Here is an 18712-nt window from a genome sequence, read left to right on the forward strand (position 1 = left end):
TGGGCTGGTTAACAATTCCGACAACCGCGGACGTTTCTATATTGGATCAACAAAATCAAGGGAATTCTCAGCCAACATTCCAGTAACTCATTCACTGGGACAGATACCATGGTCTTCACCAATGAAAAAATTTTCTTCAAGGCTTTTAGGTTTCTTGCCTGAGGTATTTACTGTGTAAATACTTAGGAATTTAAATCCATGTTATTTTATAATACTCTGAAAGTAAGTTAAGTTTTCTTTTTTTTTCCTCCCTGAAAGGAGCCATACATCCTTATCTTTGACTTGTAATTCCCCTTTTCAGTTGCCTATTTTGCCTCCAGGAGCAATGAGGTGGAATAACACAGGTAGAAAAAAATACCGACCTTGTTCCATTGAGTTTTACGGAATCTGTTCCTGTATGTTGATCTTTTTCTCGGACCAATCATGCTGAGATTAGAAAGTCTGATTAGTTTTTCATTTCTGGAAATTTGGCAGTTGAAACCTTTCTGATCAGCTTGAAATAGCTGAGCACACTCTTAATTAAGCAGCAGCAGCAGGTGAACTTGTCCGTGTTTCTGGAAGCAGCTTCCCTTAGCTTAACAGGAAGCCCTTTCTGATCAGGTCGGGCTAAGACTAAGGAACCTCCTTGATTCTTGGCAATCCTTCGAGAGGATTTTCCAGGAACATTTCAAGCGTGGAACTTCACAGTACAGCAGCTAAGTGTTACCTGTGTTTTATCAAATTAACTGCCTGGGAAAAAACAGAAAGTGTATTTCTAGCAGGTAAGCAAAGTAGTGAAGAAATACCTTCAAGTTGTACAAAGATGAAATAATTATGCAGAAGTCCTTATATGCCTTCCTACAATAAAATTGGAAAACTCCTCCTAACCTGTTTCTTGTTGCTGTAAGCATGAGCACATAGACCCCAGTGGGTCTGTCCTCTTAAGACTTTTTAAATTTCTTTTTTTAACACTGATGCACTGTCAGCCAAAGGCTGACTCTGTAACTGTTCAGTTGCTTTGGATATTAATATATTAAATATTTCTACTTTTACAAGCTCTATTTTGTATTTCAGTGCTGGATGTGACATTTTTTTCATTTACAGTATCAAAACCTTGTTTTTTTTTTTCTTTGTTTTCTTTTGAGCACTAGGACAAATTCCTGCTCTTTTGCTCCCCTATGAACTGCTTTCATATAACACACAAGGTGAAGATCCCTCTCCTGTGTTGTCACTATTGGAAATCAAATACTGAAGGGATATAGAAAAGATTTTGATCTATAATCTTGGATGTCTAAAGTCCCTTGAAAATCTAAAACCAATAAGAAATTTTCCAGTCTTATCATAGAGTATATTTGATAGTTGGTTTCTCTTTTTAATCTTTTCTTTTTTTTTTTTCTGATTCCTGTTTTTTCCTCAAATATTGCCTATTCAGATGACTAATTCATTGTAATTTTGGCCAAATCAAAGGAAATGTTCTGTAACACTTTAAGATTTTAAAATTCAGTGGTGAATGCTATTTTTTCTGTTGTACTCCTTCCAAGATTCAAATTTGCCCCTGTTTTTCCTGCTATGTAGATAAGCAGAATTATAAACATCCCTTATATGTGATGCTGCAGCAGCTTTCTGCCTTGTTCTTCTCACCTCAGAGAAGATTTTAGCTTTCTCTCACTTTCTTGCTATATTTCACCTTATTTTTATTGAATAATGCACATGAATTCTTCTGAGGGTTTTTTTTTTCTGATTTATTTTATTTTCACTGCTAAGTAGCACTTTTCACATCACATTTTAGCATGTAGGAAATCCAAAAGGTAATTTGTAAGTAATGTGAGGTTCTTATCTAAGGTACAGACCTTAGATGATTCACCTGTAGGTGAACACTTTCTTCCCCATCCAGGTTTGAGATATGTAGGATTTTCTGCTCCCAGAAATTCTGGAGTTTGTATAAAAATGTAATTCACATTTTTTTTTCATCTCTTTTCAAGGAGAAACTTAGGATTTCAGATCACCATCATCCAAATGCAGCCAGATTCTGCTAGATCTTTTCTGTCTTGCAACATGAAGTTTGTTCCAGCCCACTGCTGTAGTGAGGCAAGGGCCAAGAACCTGCTGAAAACTGTAAGGATGGTAATTCCCCAACCTCCTGGTGCCTTTTCCCTCTCTATTAGCTGCAGTGTCAGGAATTTGGCAGAGAGAGAAGATTTTTCATTATGGAAGTGCACCAGGATGTACCATAATGGTGTGAAAGCGTGTCGTTTTGTTTAACTTTTCAGGTTTAATTGCACATGGCAACTGTAGGGGGAGAGGGAGCTTTTCTCTCTACGCTTTTAATTTCAAATCCCTAATCAGACTGCTTCAAATGAACAGATCCAATTCTTAGAACTTTGAAGCTAAATAATGCAACTGTCAAGAACAGTTAAAACTGTGAATGAGGTTATTTGGGGCAAATTGAAGCCATTAATTCAAGCATATCCTACTTGAAAGATATAGAAAAAATAAGTAGGCAGGTACACTTACTGCAAGAGATACAAACAAAAGTTATTTGGAAGAAAAATGAACATTGGATGCATTTCAATTAGGACCCTAGAGCTTGAGCTGTTTCTCACAAGTGTGAGTTTCTTTGCATCTTGTCTCAGGGGTTGTCCCAGTTTTTCCAATTTATGGCCCAGACAGAGAAAGAATCAATATTTTTCATCCTTGTCTCTCACCTGTTCCAGTCTGGTTTTTTGTAATGTGCACAAAGAATTGGGGACAGGGCTGTCTGCATCTTACAGTTTCATTCTGCAGCATCTATGAGACTTCAGAAATCAGAGTTTAAAGGCAGAGTGCTGCGGGGCTTTGCAGAGATGATGTCTCGTGTCCTTAAAAATGCTGGTCATGTTGCAGTCAGACGAGCCGTCGCTGCCAGCTCACGGAGGCTGCTCTGCAGAGATAAGCGCCGGGGCCTGCGCCGCTCCACGGCAGCGGCTCCGCGGCAGCGGCTCCGGCGCTGGAATCATCTTGGCGCCGAGCCCAGAGGTGGCTTCATTTCAACGAGCATGTCAGGGTGGGAGTTCACGGCCTACAGGGAGGTTGGATTTCATGGTGGGAGGCAGAGAAGTGGTGGATGTGGATAAGCCTGCTCTGTAAACTGCATTCCCATGATTCAGGTTTGAAGATTTTAACTAAATATATATATATATATATATATATATATATGTATTTATGGTGTGAGCTGAAAACAGCATTGTAATAGAGACAGCAGTTTTGATGAGTGGGTCCCAGCTCTTTCAAACCGTGTAGCAAGGCAGCTTCAGGCAGGGAGAAGGAAATCTGGATTTCAGTGAGTGGAGCAGGCTCTTTTGTGGCAGTGACAAAGCTGACTCGGGAACCTGTGACAAACATGGGGCTGGAAGACACAGCACATTAGCTCTGTGATGACACTGAACTTCTCTACTGATGCTAGCAGGAGGCAGTGTACCCTTGAAAGAGAAAAATCCATCTTTCTTTTTCCCACTCTGCACCTCCCTGTTTTTGAAATTGAGTCTTCCGTATCCTGCTAGTTGCCAAATAAAAGGCACAATTAGAAGGTTGCAGCATAAAACAGTGTAAAGTGCCTCTAACAGTTACCTGACAGAGCCATTTTACATAAGCTTTAGCCTTCAGTGTAGCCACACTATTACAAAGTGTTACTGCAATTAAAAAGACTGTAAGATAAAAACTCTACATTGCCAAGTACTCACTTTTTCTTTGCTTTCACACCAGATTGTATTTTAAGAAGTAAGAGGTTTTTAAAGCTTAATGGCACAAGCAAACAGAGAAAAAAAGAACATGTAATTTTGCGAAAGGTTATTCTTGGGTCTTGGGAAAGTCATTCAGTCTCATACTGATGCAAGCCTCCGCATCAGCACTTTGGATTGCTCTAAGAGCCTCAAGGCTTTTAGTTATCTCTGTGCTTTTGCTAATATAAATGGACTAGATCAAAAACTAGTGAGCCTGGTGAAAAGGAATCTACAATAAGTAACTTAAAATGTGTCATGTTAGCAGACCGCACCAAGCAGGAGAAACAGTACGAACAGCAGGAATGGTCAAAATGTGTGAGAAACTTCTAAAATCTTCACTGTAGCAATATAATTGTTGGCATAGTGTTTAACTGATCATCATTACCTGGTGACTGAGTATCCAACAGCCATTCCCAGCTTGCCTGCAGCATCGTAATAGCAACAATTTAGTTCTGACTAATTTCCTACAGGCTGACGTTTTACATTGCTTTAAGAAGCTACAGCCTTTTGCATTGAAACACATTTTACACTTTAATATTCACAATTAATAGGAAATTTCCTTACAGTCCACATTTTATGTTTATACCACATAAGCTTTTTTTCCCTTTTTGAGTTCAATGTAGAATTTCAAAGTGCCAAGTTATGTGGTATTCTTGATTCATCACAAAGAAATTGATCTACATAGTTAATATCCTGAATGAAATCACCAATAGGAGGCAGAGTTGGGATTTTTTAAAGCTTAGTGATACGGTGACTAATGACAGAGTACTGCTTTATTCAGTAATGCTTATTACTACATTTTGCTCCATTTTATCATTCACTCACCAAATATCTAATAGCTCTATTCCAATACTTAACAATGTAGTTGTGGCCTATTTCCCAATAGGAATATTCACAACCTAAGCTTTAATTTAGCAAAACAGGCAAAAAAATAAGTAACCAAAATATAAACAATCTTCAGAAAGGTCAAATTCAAGAGCGTATGGATATATCCTGCATCTAAACGATTCTCCTTCATAAATAAACTGTGAGCACTCAATTTGTTCAAATCCTGAACTGCTAAATTATCTTTGCCTTTTAGATTTCCAGCCTACGTTAACGCCTTGGCACTTTGCACTGCAGTCTGCACTCTTGACTGTAACTTGATTCAGTCAGAAAGTACATCCGTGTCTTGGCTGAGGTCGGGGAAGGCCTTAGTGCTAACTAAGGTTTCAACACGTTGAATGGAAGATTCCTCCCACTTTGACACCTTGAGCAGCCAGTGCGTTGTACTCTTCTACAGCCTTCTCTGTTTGCAAGACCAACACATCAATCCCATTTTTCTTGAGATAGTCCACAGTGGATGATGGTACCTGAGGGGAGGAAAGGAAAAGGGAAGAGCGGGTATTGGAATCTTTTCCACATACACAGTATAGCTCAAAAAAAAATAGTTACTGAACACAGTTTTTAGCAGATGGCCTAAAAATATTGATAGTAATCAAACTGGTAATATGCTAGGAAATTTTAAGATTTAGACCAATTTTTCTGGTCAATAAAACATTTGTATGTATATATCTCCCATTTATCCTTAGTAGTATTGCATACGGCCCTTCTTTAGGTCAGGAATAGAATTTGACCAACAAATACTGAATATAAATAAGGTGTTCTTCACAGCATCAAAAAGCTACAGAATTCCTTCTTTTGAAGATCAGCACTTCTGAGCTTTCTGCAGTTAATTTATCTGCTGAAATGACACTGCCAACACTAGTAACAAAAATGCTTAATTAACAGAATTTACAAGAGGCTAGAGAGCTAGTTAATAATCTGTTTGGGGGAGAACAGGGACATTCTAAAAACTTCTCCATTGAATTTTGCTCCTGTAGCAGAACCTAAACGTGTTACTGTTCACCACTGCTGGATTTACTTCCAGGAGGACAGTGGCTACCAGCAGGAGCTCAGATGTGCTAATTTGGCCTTATAAGTTTTTTTCTTAGACTAGCATCCCAGTTGATTTCCCCTTGCACCCTCCCTTGTCCTGTATACATGAAAAGAAGGAAAACCAAACAGTTCCTGTTTATGTTCATCACAGAATAACCCACCTGCAAAGCCTCACTCATGCCACGACCAATCACTACAGTTTTAACACCCTTCTTGACAACTTCTTCAAGGTCAGCTGGTTGCACTCCTGGAGAATGCTAAATATCAGAAGGAGAAAATAGTAGACTTTTTACTGAAAGCATAAACCAGAAAAGATTCAGCTATATTCTGAAACAGTACATAGCTTAACAGATTAAAATAGGTAAACTAAAAGGTGAAACAACCCTCTTTCCCTTGTGTGTGTGATCAACATGACAATACTGGTAATTTCAAAAGCTATGTGTGGTTATATACAGACAAAGAACGATAGTTGATTGATTGAATCTATAAATACACCTATAATGTTTACATAAAATATTATTATGTTACACTAACTCCCCATTCCCCCTATTCCTCTCCTCCCCCTTTCTGTATCTCTATATGGCTAGAAGTAAAATATGGCACAACTTTTGATTAAGTTTGGCCCCTCTTCAACTTGCAATTGTGTGGGGTTTTTTGTGAGTATCTTAAATTCTATAAATTATTTCTTCCTCTCTCTGTTTCTCTTACAGGATTTTAAGTGGATTGAGACTAATTTTTTGCTGTAGGGAGATAATTGTGGACTTCTAAAGAAAGCTCTTTTTATGGAGATGCTCATAAATCTAGATTCCTTATCCTTCTTAGTCTTTTAGAAAAATACTACATTACTTGGATTAATTAATGTCAAAACACCAGCTTAACAATTGGGTGTAAGAAGCATAAACCTGACCTAAAGTAGCATAGAAGTAGCATATCTAATGGAAAACCTAAATAGATGGGCTTTGATTCTTCATGATGCAAAAAGTGTGCCAGAAAACCTGCCTCTCTAAAGAACACAACCTCCTTCCCCTGGTTTTCATTTAACATAGACTTAACTGTTTCTTAGCTGGAGGACTCTAAGGACTTCTATGAACTTAAAATTTTCAAATGATTTGACTGAACATCAAAATGGGATTGAGCTGGGAACTATCTGGGAACTTTTCAGCTATTATATCTGTTCTGCTTCTCCAGTCATGTGGGCATATAAAATCAGAGAACAATATTGCTAAAAAATTGAATTTCTCTCATCAAACAAGCATAAAAACACCCTGTCCTTCAAACTGCGAAGAAGTGAAAATTCCACTTTTCATAATCAAGCTATTCTTACACACAGCAAGATAAAAAAGGTTAAAAAAAGGCTACCTTACAGCTATCTTTCTTTTTGCAAAGTATAGATATCTTTGCATCAAAGCATTAGCTTTTTCTATGTACTATATATATATTGTAAGTTGCACACTGACAGCTTAAAAATGTCACCAGAAATTGATATAAAAAGTTCTAAAACCCAAGGTTCTTCAGCTCTGCTGAGCGAATTCCACAGAGCTCAGGACCCAGCAGTGTGGATCCAGCTGCAGATTGCAGTGGATGGGCAGCAGGCCTTTTTCACTTTAACCTTTGCTTATAAACTTTTTTTCTCTTTAAACAATACAGCTATACAAGTGCAAGACCTATTATGGGAAGAATTATTGACACAAATCTCCCTAGAACCAATGGAGATGCTTCTAAATCTGGAAAATCAGTAAGCAGTTTTACATGGTTATGAGAGCATGTACAGATGGAGTTTACAGAACACAAAACCTGTGAGGACAAGCACTTAGAGCGTGGCTATGGAGACAAGATACTGTGTGCTTAGCCATGCTGCGAGCTTTCCATGAGAAGTCGGAAAAAGTTTGCTACTAGCATCTTATCACAACACTGTTTGAGGGCTCTGAGATAAATATGATAGTGGTCCAACCTGTGCAGCTGTCTGTGAGGCCCGGTGGCAATAGCTGCTACTCCCTGTCACCCATACGAAGTAGCGTCTGCAGCCCCTTGACCTCTTTGCACATTGACTTCTTAGACATTCTCCATTTCTTCCCAGGAAAAGTCTAATGGTTAGAAAGAAGCAACAGGCAGCCTGCTGAGCATTTGGTTGCTACTGTAATAACTCTTCCATTGACCATTCTTTGAGTCCAGGTTAAAACGGAAGGTGATAATTAAACTGCAAACTTACATTAGTTCCTGTTTCTCGCCAATCCCAGGTTCGGCTTCCTCCCGGCCACACTTTGCAGTCCTTATATGTTGTAGGACAGCCTTTAACCTTCATCTGACCCCATGAAAGGGAAGCAATTTCAGGGGAAGACATCATGAAGTTGAATCAAGGTCTGGAAAAAAGGATATTTAATACATCATATCAGGCTAACATATGTAGCACATAATTAGAAAGTTTTTGTCGCAAGGAGCTTGGAAGGGAAAGCTATTATAGACATTATTTACACGATTTTGTGATGACAGAATTGAATTGAGTGTTCATTAATTTGAGATGGCGAGTGAGGTTAAAAAGCAAACATACACATTATTACTTTACTAGCTGTAGTTCAAAGCTCGAGAAATACTGAAGCAAAAACAAGAAGATAGCTACATGTCAGCCTCTAACTGATTTTTCATTTGTACAGCAAATGAATAGAAAAGCCATCCACAAAGCAACAGTCCTCCTACTGCCACATCAGACAAGCTTCAGAGACCTGAAAGGGTCAGGCCTTCTTTCCCAAGATAGAATCAATTATAACCAGTCATTCCCTATAGACTTCAAGTCTCCCTAGGTAATTTCTTGGTGCAGTTAGGCTTCTGAATAACGTCTTTTCTAAAGTCAAAGCTAAATCTTCATTTTTTTCCCCTTTAAAAACATTATTTTTAATGCTTTATACTGCAGATGACAACTTAATCTTCATCATTTCCACTACCTTTCTATCTTTCCACTACCTGAACACTTATCCATTCTTAGTCTTCTTTTCCTTTCCTTTAGATTTGATAAACTTCAGTACTCTTCAGCCTGTCAGTCTTGTTTCCTGAATCTCTGCAGTATTTCCTCTGTTTCTCCCTGAAAACCAGCAAATGGCTGCATCCTTCCTAAATGTCTTTTGCCTAAAGCTAGACAAAGTACTGCAGCTGAGACCTTATCAGTGCTACATAAAAACTAATCTTGCTTTTTGGTATTAGGCACACAGCCTAATACCTGGATTTTTGGATCTGCTATCGCAGTCATAGCTGGGCAGCAGCAGAAAGGGACAGTGCCCTAGAAGGAACTGCTCAACGGTACCATGAAGACACCCATGCTCTTTGCAGTACTTCAGGTAGCTGCAATATGACTGTGGCACTAAATTGCAACATATTTGTCACACAGTGATACTTTAGAAATGTTTCAGACTAGCTTGACAGTGAATTGACAGAGCAATGACCTCTCTGCCCTTCCAGTTCAGGGTAAGGCAGAGAAGGAAGGATGGTCTGAAATCAACACAGAAAAATAAAAGAGCAAAAAAGGTTGGTTGCATCTGTAATTGAGAGCTCTGCTGTTCCAAATAAACAACAACAACAACAAAAAGGTAGATCCTTCCAAATAGCTAGATTCTCTCACACTCTATTTTTGCTGTAGTTGTTATTTTAAATTATTCAAATTCACCAGGAAAATCAACCTTAGGTACCCTGGTGCTACTGATTAAAGAAATAAGCCCCCTCCAAAGAGCAACCTTTGGATAGGTTGAAGAGCTAGAAGAGCTGCAATCTCCTGCAGGAAACTACAAAGTATGGCCAGACAGAATATGTTCTCCTCTGGTTGTCAGGAATGAATGTCAGAATCCTGCTTCAGTTGTTGCATGAAGTAAAAATACAATTCTTGTGGATGCAGCAAAGGAATGAGGCTGCCAGAGCTGCTACTTCCACATAATAAAGGCGCAATTTTCTTGCTTGATCCTTTCTGAAGTCCATGATGTGGGTGCTCTGCGAAGCAGCTGTAAGTGAGTTTGCCTAGATTTATCTGTTCTGGATTCATTGGGCTCATATTAATGTTCTTAAGTGCCTTCTTTTTGTTGTTTTTGTGTTTTCCTGAAGATGTTTGCTGAGTTAAGATTATAATAGAAGAAGTAACAGTAATCCCAACATAATGGAGATTACCCATCAACCAAAGTGTAAAGGCAGAACCAACTGCCCAGAAGTTGGCTCTGAAGAAAGAAAATATTTTTTACTTAATTTAGTCTTGTAAGGAGACAGCAAAATGCTGGAGTTAGGAGATCTGGAGGTTAGACAAAAAGAAAAGAACAATAAAATAATTAGGAATTATTTTTATTATGAATAATAATTATTAGAATTTCCTAAGCAAAAGTATTAAAAGTTTGGCACTGTGCAATCAAAAGAGAAGTACAAATTGCAAAAGGGGTAGCAAACATAAACTAGGGACTCCATAATATCTTTTTTTTCAACCATATCAAAATATGGAATTATCTGGCACTAAGCAACAAAGTTCAAAACCAATAAATGTTTATAATCTAAAAACAATTTCCTATAATAGAGCCAGAAAATATTAGTAAGGGCAAGTTGTTATTTGAACTAATGACGATATCTAAAATGTAAGTGAATAAGAATTAACTTTTTAAAGAAGACTTTGGCCAATCTTGAGGGAGGCCATGATCCAATCACTAGCATGCAAGAATTAGAAAAATATTTCTCCAATAAACGAGTTATTCCTAAATTCTTCATTGTGACATTGGCTGAAAGGTACAGTATCAGTCAAGATGAAAAGAGACAATGAACTACAGCTACCAAACATGATTAAACCAGCAATTTGTGAGAACTGTGGAAGCTCAAACATGAAGAGGAGAAATGGCTGAGGAATCTATAGGCAAAGCTAAGAGAGTTTAAAATCAATGAGAACACAAGAAACTGGAGAGCCTATAAGGAAGCAACTCTTACATTTATAGGAGGACAATACATTGAAAGAAAGAAATGACATAGTATCTAAAGATGACAGGACAAAAAATAGCAGAAGGCTGAGAATGAAGCCAATGAATATTGAAATTTAAGCATAACTAAGCAACAACAGGGTGGATTTTAAAATTTCTGGCATGCCTTATTTTCAGGAAGTTAACTTTCCTTTCAAGTAGTGATCATCAGCAGCAATTTGGATTGAAGAAAAGGGGGAACAGCAGTAATGCACCACAGCAAAATGTAAGATAGCACAGAAATAAAGTGTTCCATAAAATTAATGTCATCCTGAAGTCAAAGAGAAACAGGTTAAATTGACATGCATGAAGCTTTCGGCAGAGCAATTCCTGTAACTTCTCCAAAGACCATTTGCCAAAATCGACTGTGAGCACCATGGCAAGAGGCAGTGTGCAATTTCCCAGCACTCAGCATAATTGCAGAAACAATACTTAAGTTAGGAAAACAAATTCAGGCGATTTTTAAACTAAATGGCAATAAAAATGCAATGAAAGCAGACTAGGTTAAAACAAACGGGGTAGGGAGGGTATAGATATAAACTGCAAAAGAGAAGAAGCTCAGCAAGCCAATTTTGCTGCGTAGCCTGGGGAAGAAGAGTGACAGCGCGAGGTGACAGCGGGTGTCCCCTCACTTCAAGAAAAAAAGGCGGAGAAAAGCGGCGTGAAAACGAGACGGAGGCCGGGGAGCAAAGGGCAAAGATCCGAGGGAGGCAGGAGCGGGGCAGGGTGAAGGGGGGAGCACGGGGAACGCAGAGGAGCGAGGCGGGAGGTTGATTTACGAGCAGGGTGGCACACGCAAGCGCTCGAAACCCGACGGGCCGCAGCAGCTGAGCAGCGGCCTCGCTCCCCCCGCCAGGCGGCCCTGTCAGCGGGCGGCCCTGTCAGAGGGGCGGCCCCGCGGTTCCCGGCTGGGCGACGAGCGCGACCTGAGGCGGCCCGTTGCGAGCGCGAGAACCGCCGCGACCTTTAGGACCGTTGCGACCGTTAGGACCGTTGCGACCGTTAGGAGCGTTACGCACCTGCCGCCTCCCGCGCGACCCCCGCGCGTCACCTCAGCCGTTCCCCGCGGGCGGGGCGGAGCCGCCGCGCGCTCATTGGCCGGCGCCCCCTCCGGCCCCGCCCCGCCTCCGCAGTGCGATTGGAGGAGAGGCGGTGCCGGCGCTCGGCGCGGCCGCTCCCATTGGCTCCGCGGGCGCTGGCCCCGCCCCACCCCGCGCCGTCGCCCCGCGCGCCGCCTTGTTTTCATTCCCGTGTCACGCGGGGCGCGGCGCGCGCGGCCCGCCCACCCGCCGCGGGGCATTATGGGATAGCGGTGCCGCCGCGCCGGGTCCCCGAGCGCGGCTCGCCAGCGCCCCCCCCGCCCCTCCATCTCCTCCCCCCGCGCCGGCTCCTTCTCCATCCTCAGGTCCAAGATGGCGGCGGCGGCTCCTCCGGCCCCATCGCCGCCTCCCTCCTCCGGCCGCTGCTGCCCGGGCTCGTGGCCCAACTTCGCCGTCGTCTGCTCCTTCCTCGAGCGTTACGGGGCCTTGCTGGACCTGCCCGAGCTGCCCTTCCCCGAGCTGGAGCGCGTCCTGCAGCCGCCGCAGGAGCCCGCGGAACAGGGTGAGCGGCCCGGCTGTCTTTTCCTACCCGCCTCCTCCTTCCCTATCGCTTCTCCCCGCGTTTTGGCGAGGCCAAGAACGGGGGGGACACACGGTTGGGGGGGGGCTCTTCCCCCCCCCCCCCCGCCTCCTCCCTGCCCCCGGGGGTGGAGCGCGCTGAGGCAGAGGAGGGGCCTGGGATTCCCGGGGAGAAGCTCCGGCGGGGGAGGGCCCCCCCGGCCCCCAACCCCCCGCGGGGTCTCGGTTGTGGGGGGGGGGAAGCTCTTTTTGTGCCGGGGGGGAAGGGCCTGGGAGGTGCCCTCCCCCCGCCCCGTGGAGGGGGGCTTGTGTCGTCCCCCCACCCCCGCTTTCGGGTTTGCTTTCCCCCCCCCCCCCCACTGGCACGGGTGGGGTTTCTGCAGGAGGAGAAAATGAGCTGAAAAGGCCGCTTTCTGGTTAATCAAGGCTGCTTTTTGTTAACCGGGGCTGCGTTTGGTTAATCGGGCTAACCGCGGCGGCCGCTCTCCTTCAGCGCCATTGAGGGGGGGTGCTCTGCTGTCCCCCCCCTCCCCCCCCATATTTGTGCGTGTCCCTCTCCTCTCCCTCCCCAAAACTGCCGCTGGGGGCCGAGTCAGTGCCGTGGCCCTCCTTGGTGTCCCCCTCCCCCGGTACCCGCCATGGGGAGAGCTTTGGGGAGCAGCAGGAGGGGGAGCCCCGGGCGCTCCCCACGGCCGCCGTTGCGGGAAACCTCCCCGGCACCGGCACGGGCCTCCATTGTGCGCGGCCTCCGTCTCTCTCCTCCAGCTCTTGGGGATGGTTTTTTTTGTTATTTTCTTTATTTTTGGGGGGGAGGGGGGGAATATTCTCCTTGCTTTGCCCCTTCCCCACCCGCCACCTGCGAGGCCGAGCCGTGGGCTACGTCTGTGCGCGCTCCGCTGTTTTCCTTGGAGCTGCTCCTCCTCTTCCCCTCGGAGCGCGGCCGCCGTTCGGGTCGCCAGGCTCTCCCGATTCCCGTGCCACGGAACACGGCAGGGCCTGGACAAGACAGCGGCCTGGGGGAGGCCGCTGCAGGGGGATCTATGGAGGAGAAGGGGCTTGTTGCTCTCCGTGTTAGCGCTTTGCTCCTCGCCTCTGCCCTGCTGCCACATAGGGAGACCGCGGAGCGCACGGCGCACGCGCGGCAGCCCCCGGAGAAACTTCCTGCTGCCGGAGGATCCCGGCTCTGCGCTGCTCTTGCTCCGGCTTTTCCTTATAGTTTTCCATGCATATAACGCCTCCCTCCCCCGTGAAATCTATACCCCGCGTTTCTTTTCCACACATTTGGGATTTGGCCCTTCCTCTTTTAAAGGAATTTGCTTTTTTTATTATTTCCTTTAGCCATGTGCAAACATCCTATCTGTGAGTTTGCAATAGCCACCGTTAAAATAAAATCACATAACAAGACAGTGCATTTAATTAATCTTACGTTGTCCAACGCCTGATTAATGCAAACAAAGACCATTAGTGATCCCCCGCCTTCTAAAAATAACAACTTTTGTAAATATGTGAATGTGTTTTCAACTCTGCAGGCCGCCTCTACCTCTTACATTATGTGTCTTTGCATAACCTTTATATACTGTTACCTTGTTAGAATAGGCAGCATTTTGTTAAATTGTCACAGAACTTACAAATAAAAGCCACAAATGTACTTTAAAGAACTTGACTTTTTAGTGAAAGTGCTGCTTTTAAAGTCATGTTTGTAAAGATTCATGCTGAGTGTGTCCCTGAATGTAAATGAATATGTGAGAGACCAATTTTTTGAGGTGAATTGTGGAATAAATTAAACATTAAAAGGCAAGATAGTGAAATGTGTTTTAAGTATATGGAACTTGTGCGTTTGTTCATTTTTTTTATAATCGCCTTAGTCGTGCAATTAAAGTTATCAATTATAACAGATAATTGGTTTCTAAAAAGCTTTCAGGTGACTTGCATTGTGGATTTGTGGTCATGGTTTGCTGTTATACTTGATTTTTATTTATTTTATTATTTATTTTTAAATTTTCTCTGTATTTTTCCCCTTATTTTTGTGGGAGTTGGAGGGAAATCAGGTTTTGCTCATTGTTTTAGGACAGGCCGCAGAAATGGGAGCAAATTTCTAGCTTCTGAAAACACAATCTCTAAATTCCTTGACATGTTGCATGCATTTGGATGCAATTATGAAGGGTATCTACTTGTCTTTTAGAGGAGAATGTGTGGAGGTGAAAAGCTAAGATTTAGGTGATCCTTAAAGCTTCGTGCAATGATTTGTGTGATAGTGTGGGGTTTTTTCGTTCGTTTTCTCTGCTTGGTAAAACCAACTTATTGAACTTGCTTTGTGGTGCCGTTAGCTCTTACCTAGAGTCTTTTGTGTTTTTTGGAAAAAAATATTGCAATCATTTCGTTTCTGTATGACTTGCTTTTCTCTCTAATTATTTAAATTAGTCTTCTAAATGTTTCTTGTAAAGGTGTAAGTTGTGTATTTGTTAAATTGCTTGAGTGAAAACTGAAGTAATCCTGTTTTTTTTCTGAATTTCTGTTTGCCAGCTGTCTGTAGCTTTATTTGGATAGCAGGAGAGATTTGGATTTGTTATGTACAGTCAGTTTTGCTTTGGATATTGGCACTCCTTGACTGTGAATTTGCATTGACAGTGATATGCAACAAGATCTAAGCATATTGGTGCAGAATTTTGAAGTGCTCTCCCTCTCCAACTTCTAAGAATCTGAACCAAGTTTTAAATCTAATCTGTCAGGGATCTCTTTTGAGATTTTCCCTGCAGATGAATTTTGCAGTCAAAGAAGAAACTTGATAATTTGGGCTTTGTATAGACTGGGATCAATACAGTCTTGATGGTCAAAGGTTTCTAAGTTTCCTTTTAAACTGACCACCATAGAACAACTTTCCCTTGCAGAAAGTGATGCTGAATGGATGCAGAGCAGTTGTGGGCACCTAGGAAGTATCAGAGGTTTCTTTGAGGGCTTTTAGCTGTCAGTACCAGGATGTGATCTTGTCTTCAGGTGGTCAAACCACTCTGCAAGGAGTGCTTTGATATTTGGTGGATAATGTGCTTGTATAACAAAACATCAATGAGCGGTTTTGGTTTCACCAGTCATTATTGAATGGTTTCACAGAGGATGGTGGGATAAGCTTTTTAGGAAGACTGTACAATAAAATAGTTTAACTTCTGCCGGTGGCTCATTTGAAAGCTGCAACTATTCAAAGTAATGAGACCCACTGTCATCTGGTGAATAATTTTCTTTATTGCTATGAATAATAATCTTGCCTCTAAGAAGGCTCATCCTTGCTTGATGTAAAATATGGTGACTTGGACTGCAACCATGACAATCTTAAACTGCTTTGGAAAGGAAGAAAGTCGAGCATCTATTTAGATTGCTATGAGGTTAGTAGTTCATAAAATTTGTCAGCTGATGTGCCTCAATGTGAATTGTTTCTCTTGGGATTTATTAAGAAGTAACCCAATAAACCCATGATTTTAACTGGGATGTATTATAAGGGCTTGGAGAAATCACGAAAAATGTAATTAACCCTGGTATTACTTAACTTTTAGATGGAAAATTAAGGTAGCAGTACAGCTGATCCTAAGGGGTGCCATAGGACATTATCTCTATTGCATCTGCTTACTTCCGGTGTTAAAATTGTGCAAATTGGAACAAATCATCACACATGCTCTCCTTGCTCTGACAGACACATGCTGTATTATTTTATTAAGGTTTTCCACTCATAGCAGAAAAGCAGTTGTATGATTAAATGTATGTGATGGAGGGCAGCAAAAGTTAGATCTATATTTAGTGCCGTGTTTAAGGAACCAAGGTATCAAATTGCCTCCTCCTTTGTGTTTGTAAATAGCTGGAGAATCGGTATAGGCATTAATTAAGCACTTGGGCTCTTGTCAATGAAAATATTAGCAGAATGTGAGCTCCATGGCAGAGAGCTAATTTTACACGTGGCTACCCCAGACGCTGGCTGGTTTGCCAGGTTCCCGGGCTCGTGAATGGGAGAACCTCTCACTGAGGTGAATGGCAGGCTCTGAAGACCATTAAACTGTGTCAGTTCATCACTTTTTTCTGCAAGCTTTTCATAGTGGTACAGGGTTTGATTTGTGCTAGACTGAAACGCCAACAAGTGCGCACGCTTTGCACATTTCCCTGCCAAAGCAGTGACCTTGCTTTTCTTTTTCCTGCCCTGTTCCAGTAATGCTTGTGCTGAAGGTGCCAGGGAGGATGCGAAGGGTGATTTTTTTTTTTTCAGTGTGTGGATCTCCAAACTGAGGGGATTCTGCTGCCTTCTCACCTGAGCTTGAACTTTTCCATCTCCTTTGCCTCTTGACAGATTGACCCAGCCTTGAAGCTTGTCTCTTAATTACTGTGTGAATGTGTTTTGTTTGGAATTTGGTAATAAAAACTCCCCTAGCTTGTTGGCTCAGTATAATTGGGTACAGATGCTTGATAGGATACTTGATAGAGTAAATCACTCTTCTCGCCTTTCCTCTTTCTATCTTTAATGAGAACTGAGGTTAGAGGCAGATGGATTGTGGAACACCTGTGCAATCCATTTATAGCTTTATTATTATTATTACTATGGTGCTCAAAAGTCCTATTCTTTGGAGCTACCAAGCTTCACGAGCAGCTTCTTGATAAGCTTCTTTCATTTTCCTGAATCTTCTAAGCACTTAATATCCCTTTTTCAAAAGAATTTAGATACTGAAGTCACTTGTGTCAGTGGCTTAACTGTCAGGGTTTTTACTGTCACTTGTTATAATTTCAGTATTGCCAGGCTGGGAGTCTTTCCAGCATTAAACTTAAGAGTTCTCCAGGAAAAAAAATCCAACATCTGCCTAGTCAGTTTAGTTGTTGATAGTCGCATGGCAGAACCATCAGAAGCTCTGTAGCTTCTGAAAGCAGAGTTTTACGGAGTTTCGTACTTGACATTAGGTACGTTTTTAATGAAGAGAGCAGAGCAGAGTTTTCACAGAATCCCAGAATGGTTGAGGTTGGCAGGGACCTCTAGAGATCATCTAGTCCAACCCCCTGCTCCAGCAGGGACACCCAGAGCACAGGGCACAGGGTGGCATCCAGGCAGGTTGGAGATCTCCAGAGCAGGAGACTCCACAGCCTCTCTGGGCAGCCTGTGCCAGGGCTCCGGCACCCTCACACCAAGGAAGTTCTTCCTCACATGGAGCTGGAACTGGCTGTGTTTGAACTTGTACCCATTACCCCTTGTCCTGTCACTGGGCACCTTTGAGAAGAGCCTGGCCCCATCCTCCCTACAATCACCCCTCAGGTACTTGAACATGTTGATCAGATCTGCTCTCAGCCTTCTCTTCTCCAGACTAGACAGGCTTGTTTAGTCTTTCCTCATATGATAGGTTCTCATCTGTCATCTTCTGTGGCTCTGCCCTGGCCCCTCTCTAGCAGCTCCAGGTCCCCCTTGTCCCGGGGAGCCCAGAGCTGCCCCCAATGCTCCAGTGCGGCCTCCCCAGAGCTGAGCAGAGGGGCAGGATCCCTCCCTCGCCCGCTGGCAACGCTCCTGCTGCAGCCAGGAGCCCATTGGCCTTCTTGGGCACGAGGACACGTTGCTGCCTCATGGGCAACTTGTTGTCACCCAGGACTCCCAAATCCCTCTCTGTGGAGCTGCTTTCCAGCAGGTCAACCCCTAATCTGTGCTGGTGCCTGGGGTTATTCCTCCCAGGTGCAGGACCCTGCACTTGTCCTTGTTGAACCTCAGGAGGTTCCTCTGTGCCCAACTCTCCACCCTGTCCAGGTCTCTCTGAATGGCAGCGCAGCCCTCGGGGGTGTCGGCCACTCCTCCCAGTTTGGTGTCACCTGCAAACTTGCTGAGGGTGCCCTCTGGGAACAAGGTGAAGAGCACCGGGCCCAGTACTGACCCCTGGGGACACCACTGGCCACAGGCCTCCAACCAGACTCGGCCCCATTTATCACCACCCGCTGGGCTCTGCCATCCAGCCAGGCCTCAATCCACCTCACTGTCGCCTCATCCAGTCTACACTTCCTTTGCTGCCCCATGAGGATGTTCTGGGAGATGGTATTGAAAGCCTTGCTGAAGTCAAGGTAGACAACATCCACAGCTCTCCTATTGTCCATCCAGGCGGTCACTTAATTGTAGAAGGCTGTCAGGTTTGTCAGACACGACTTTCCTTTGCTGAATCCATGCTGACTACTCATGATCACCTTCTTTTACTTCACATACCTAGAGATGGTCTCTAAGATGAGCTGCTCCATCACCTTGCCAGGGATGGAAGAGGCTGACTGGCCTGTAGCTTCCTGGCTTCTCCCTCTTGCCCTTTTTGAAGATGGGAGTGATGCTGAATTTCTTCCAGTCCTCCAAGCAATAACCCTGCCAATTCCCTCAGCACTCTTGGGTACATCCCATCCAGGCCCATAGTTTTCAGTTGATAAGACTGATTTTCCAACATTTAATGTTTGAGATCAAATGTACTTTTTTTTTGTTGTA

The 18712-nt window shown here is 43.3% G+C and overlaps 2 protein-coding genes across 2 annotated transcripts in view; one reads left to right on the forward strand and one right to left on the reverse strand.

Annotated features, from left to right (window-relative positions):
• Nucleotides 1–4868: 4868 nt before the first annotated feature.
• AAMDC (adipogenesis associated Mth938 domain containing) lies at nt 4869–11706 on the reverse strand. The gene is made up of 4 exons (XM_088534988.1): nt 11644–11706; nt 7864–8014; nt 5816–5911; nt 4869–5089 (listed from the first exon to the last, which is right to left on the reverse strand). The coding sequence occupies exons 2-4, from the start codon at nt 7996–7998 to the stop codon at nt 4949–4951; spliced, it is 372 nt and encodes a 123-aa protein (XP_088391114.1). The 5' UTR covers nt 7999–8014; nt 11644–11706; the 3' UTR covers nt 4869–4948.
• Nucleotides 11707–12013: 307 nt separating this feature from the next.
• RSF1 (remodeling and spacing factor 1) overlaps nt 12014–18712 on the forward strand; it is a 49592-nt gene continuing 42893 nt past the window's right edge. Inside the window, exon 1 of the mRNA XM_088534990.1 lies at nt 12014–12226. Coding sequence (XP_088391116.1) covers nt 12037–12226 — 190 coding nt within the window. The 5' untranslated portion in view covers nt 12014–12036. The remainder of the gene's footprint in view (nt 12227–18712) is intronic.

Source organism: Tinamus guttatus, unplaced genomic scaffold, assembly GCF_059628265.1.
Source record: "Tinamus guttatus ecotype Peru unplaced genomic scaffold, ASM5962826v1 Tinamus_guttatus_pri_ptg000602l, whole genome shotgun sequence".
Classification (NCBI taxonomy): Eukaryota; Metazoa; Chordata; class Aves; order Tinamiformes; family Tinamidae; genus Tinamus; species Tinamus guttatus.

Bases quoted from the DNA above. Each gene is read 5' to 3' on its own strand.
- AAMDC (XM_088534988.1), bottom strand. From the start codon at position 7,998: ATGATGTCTTCCCCTGAAATTGCTTCCCTTTCATGGGGTCAGATGAAG. The intron at 5,912-7,863 runs GTAAGTTTGCAG...TCTGATATTTAG, and splicing joins GGCGAGAAACAGGAACTAAT to CATTCTCCAGGAGTGCAACC. The intron at 5,090-5,815 runs GTGGGTTATTCT...TCCTCCCCTCAG, and splicing joins GCATGAGTGAGGCTTTGCAG to GTACCATCATCCACTGTGGA.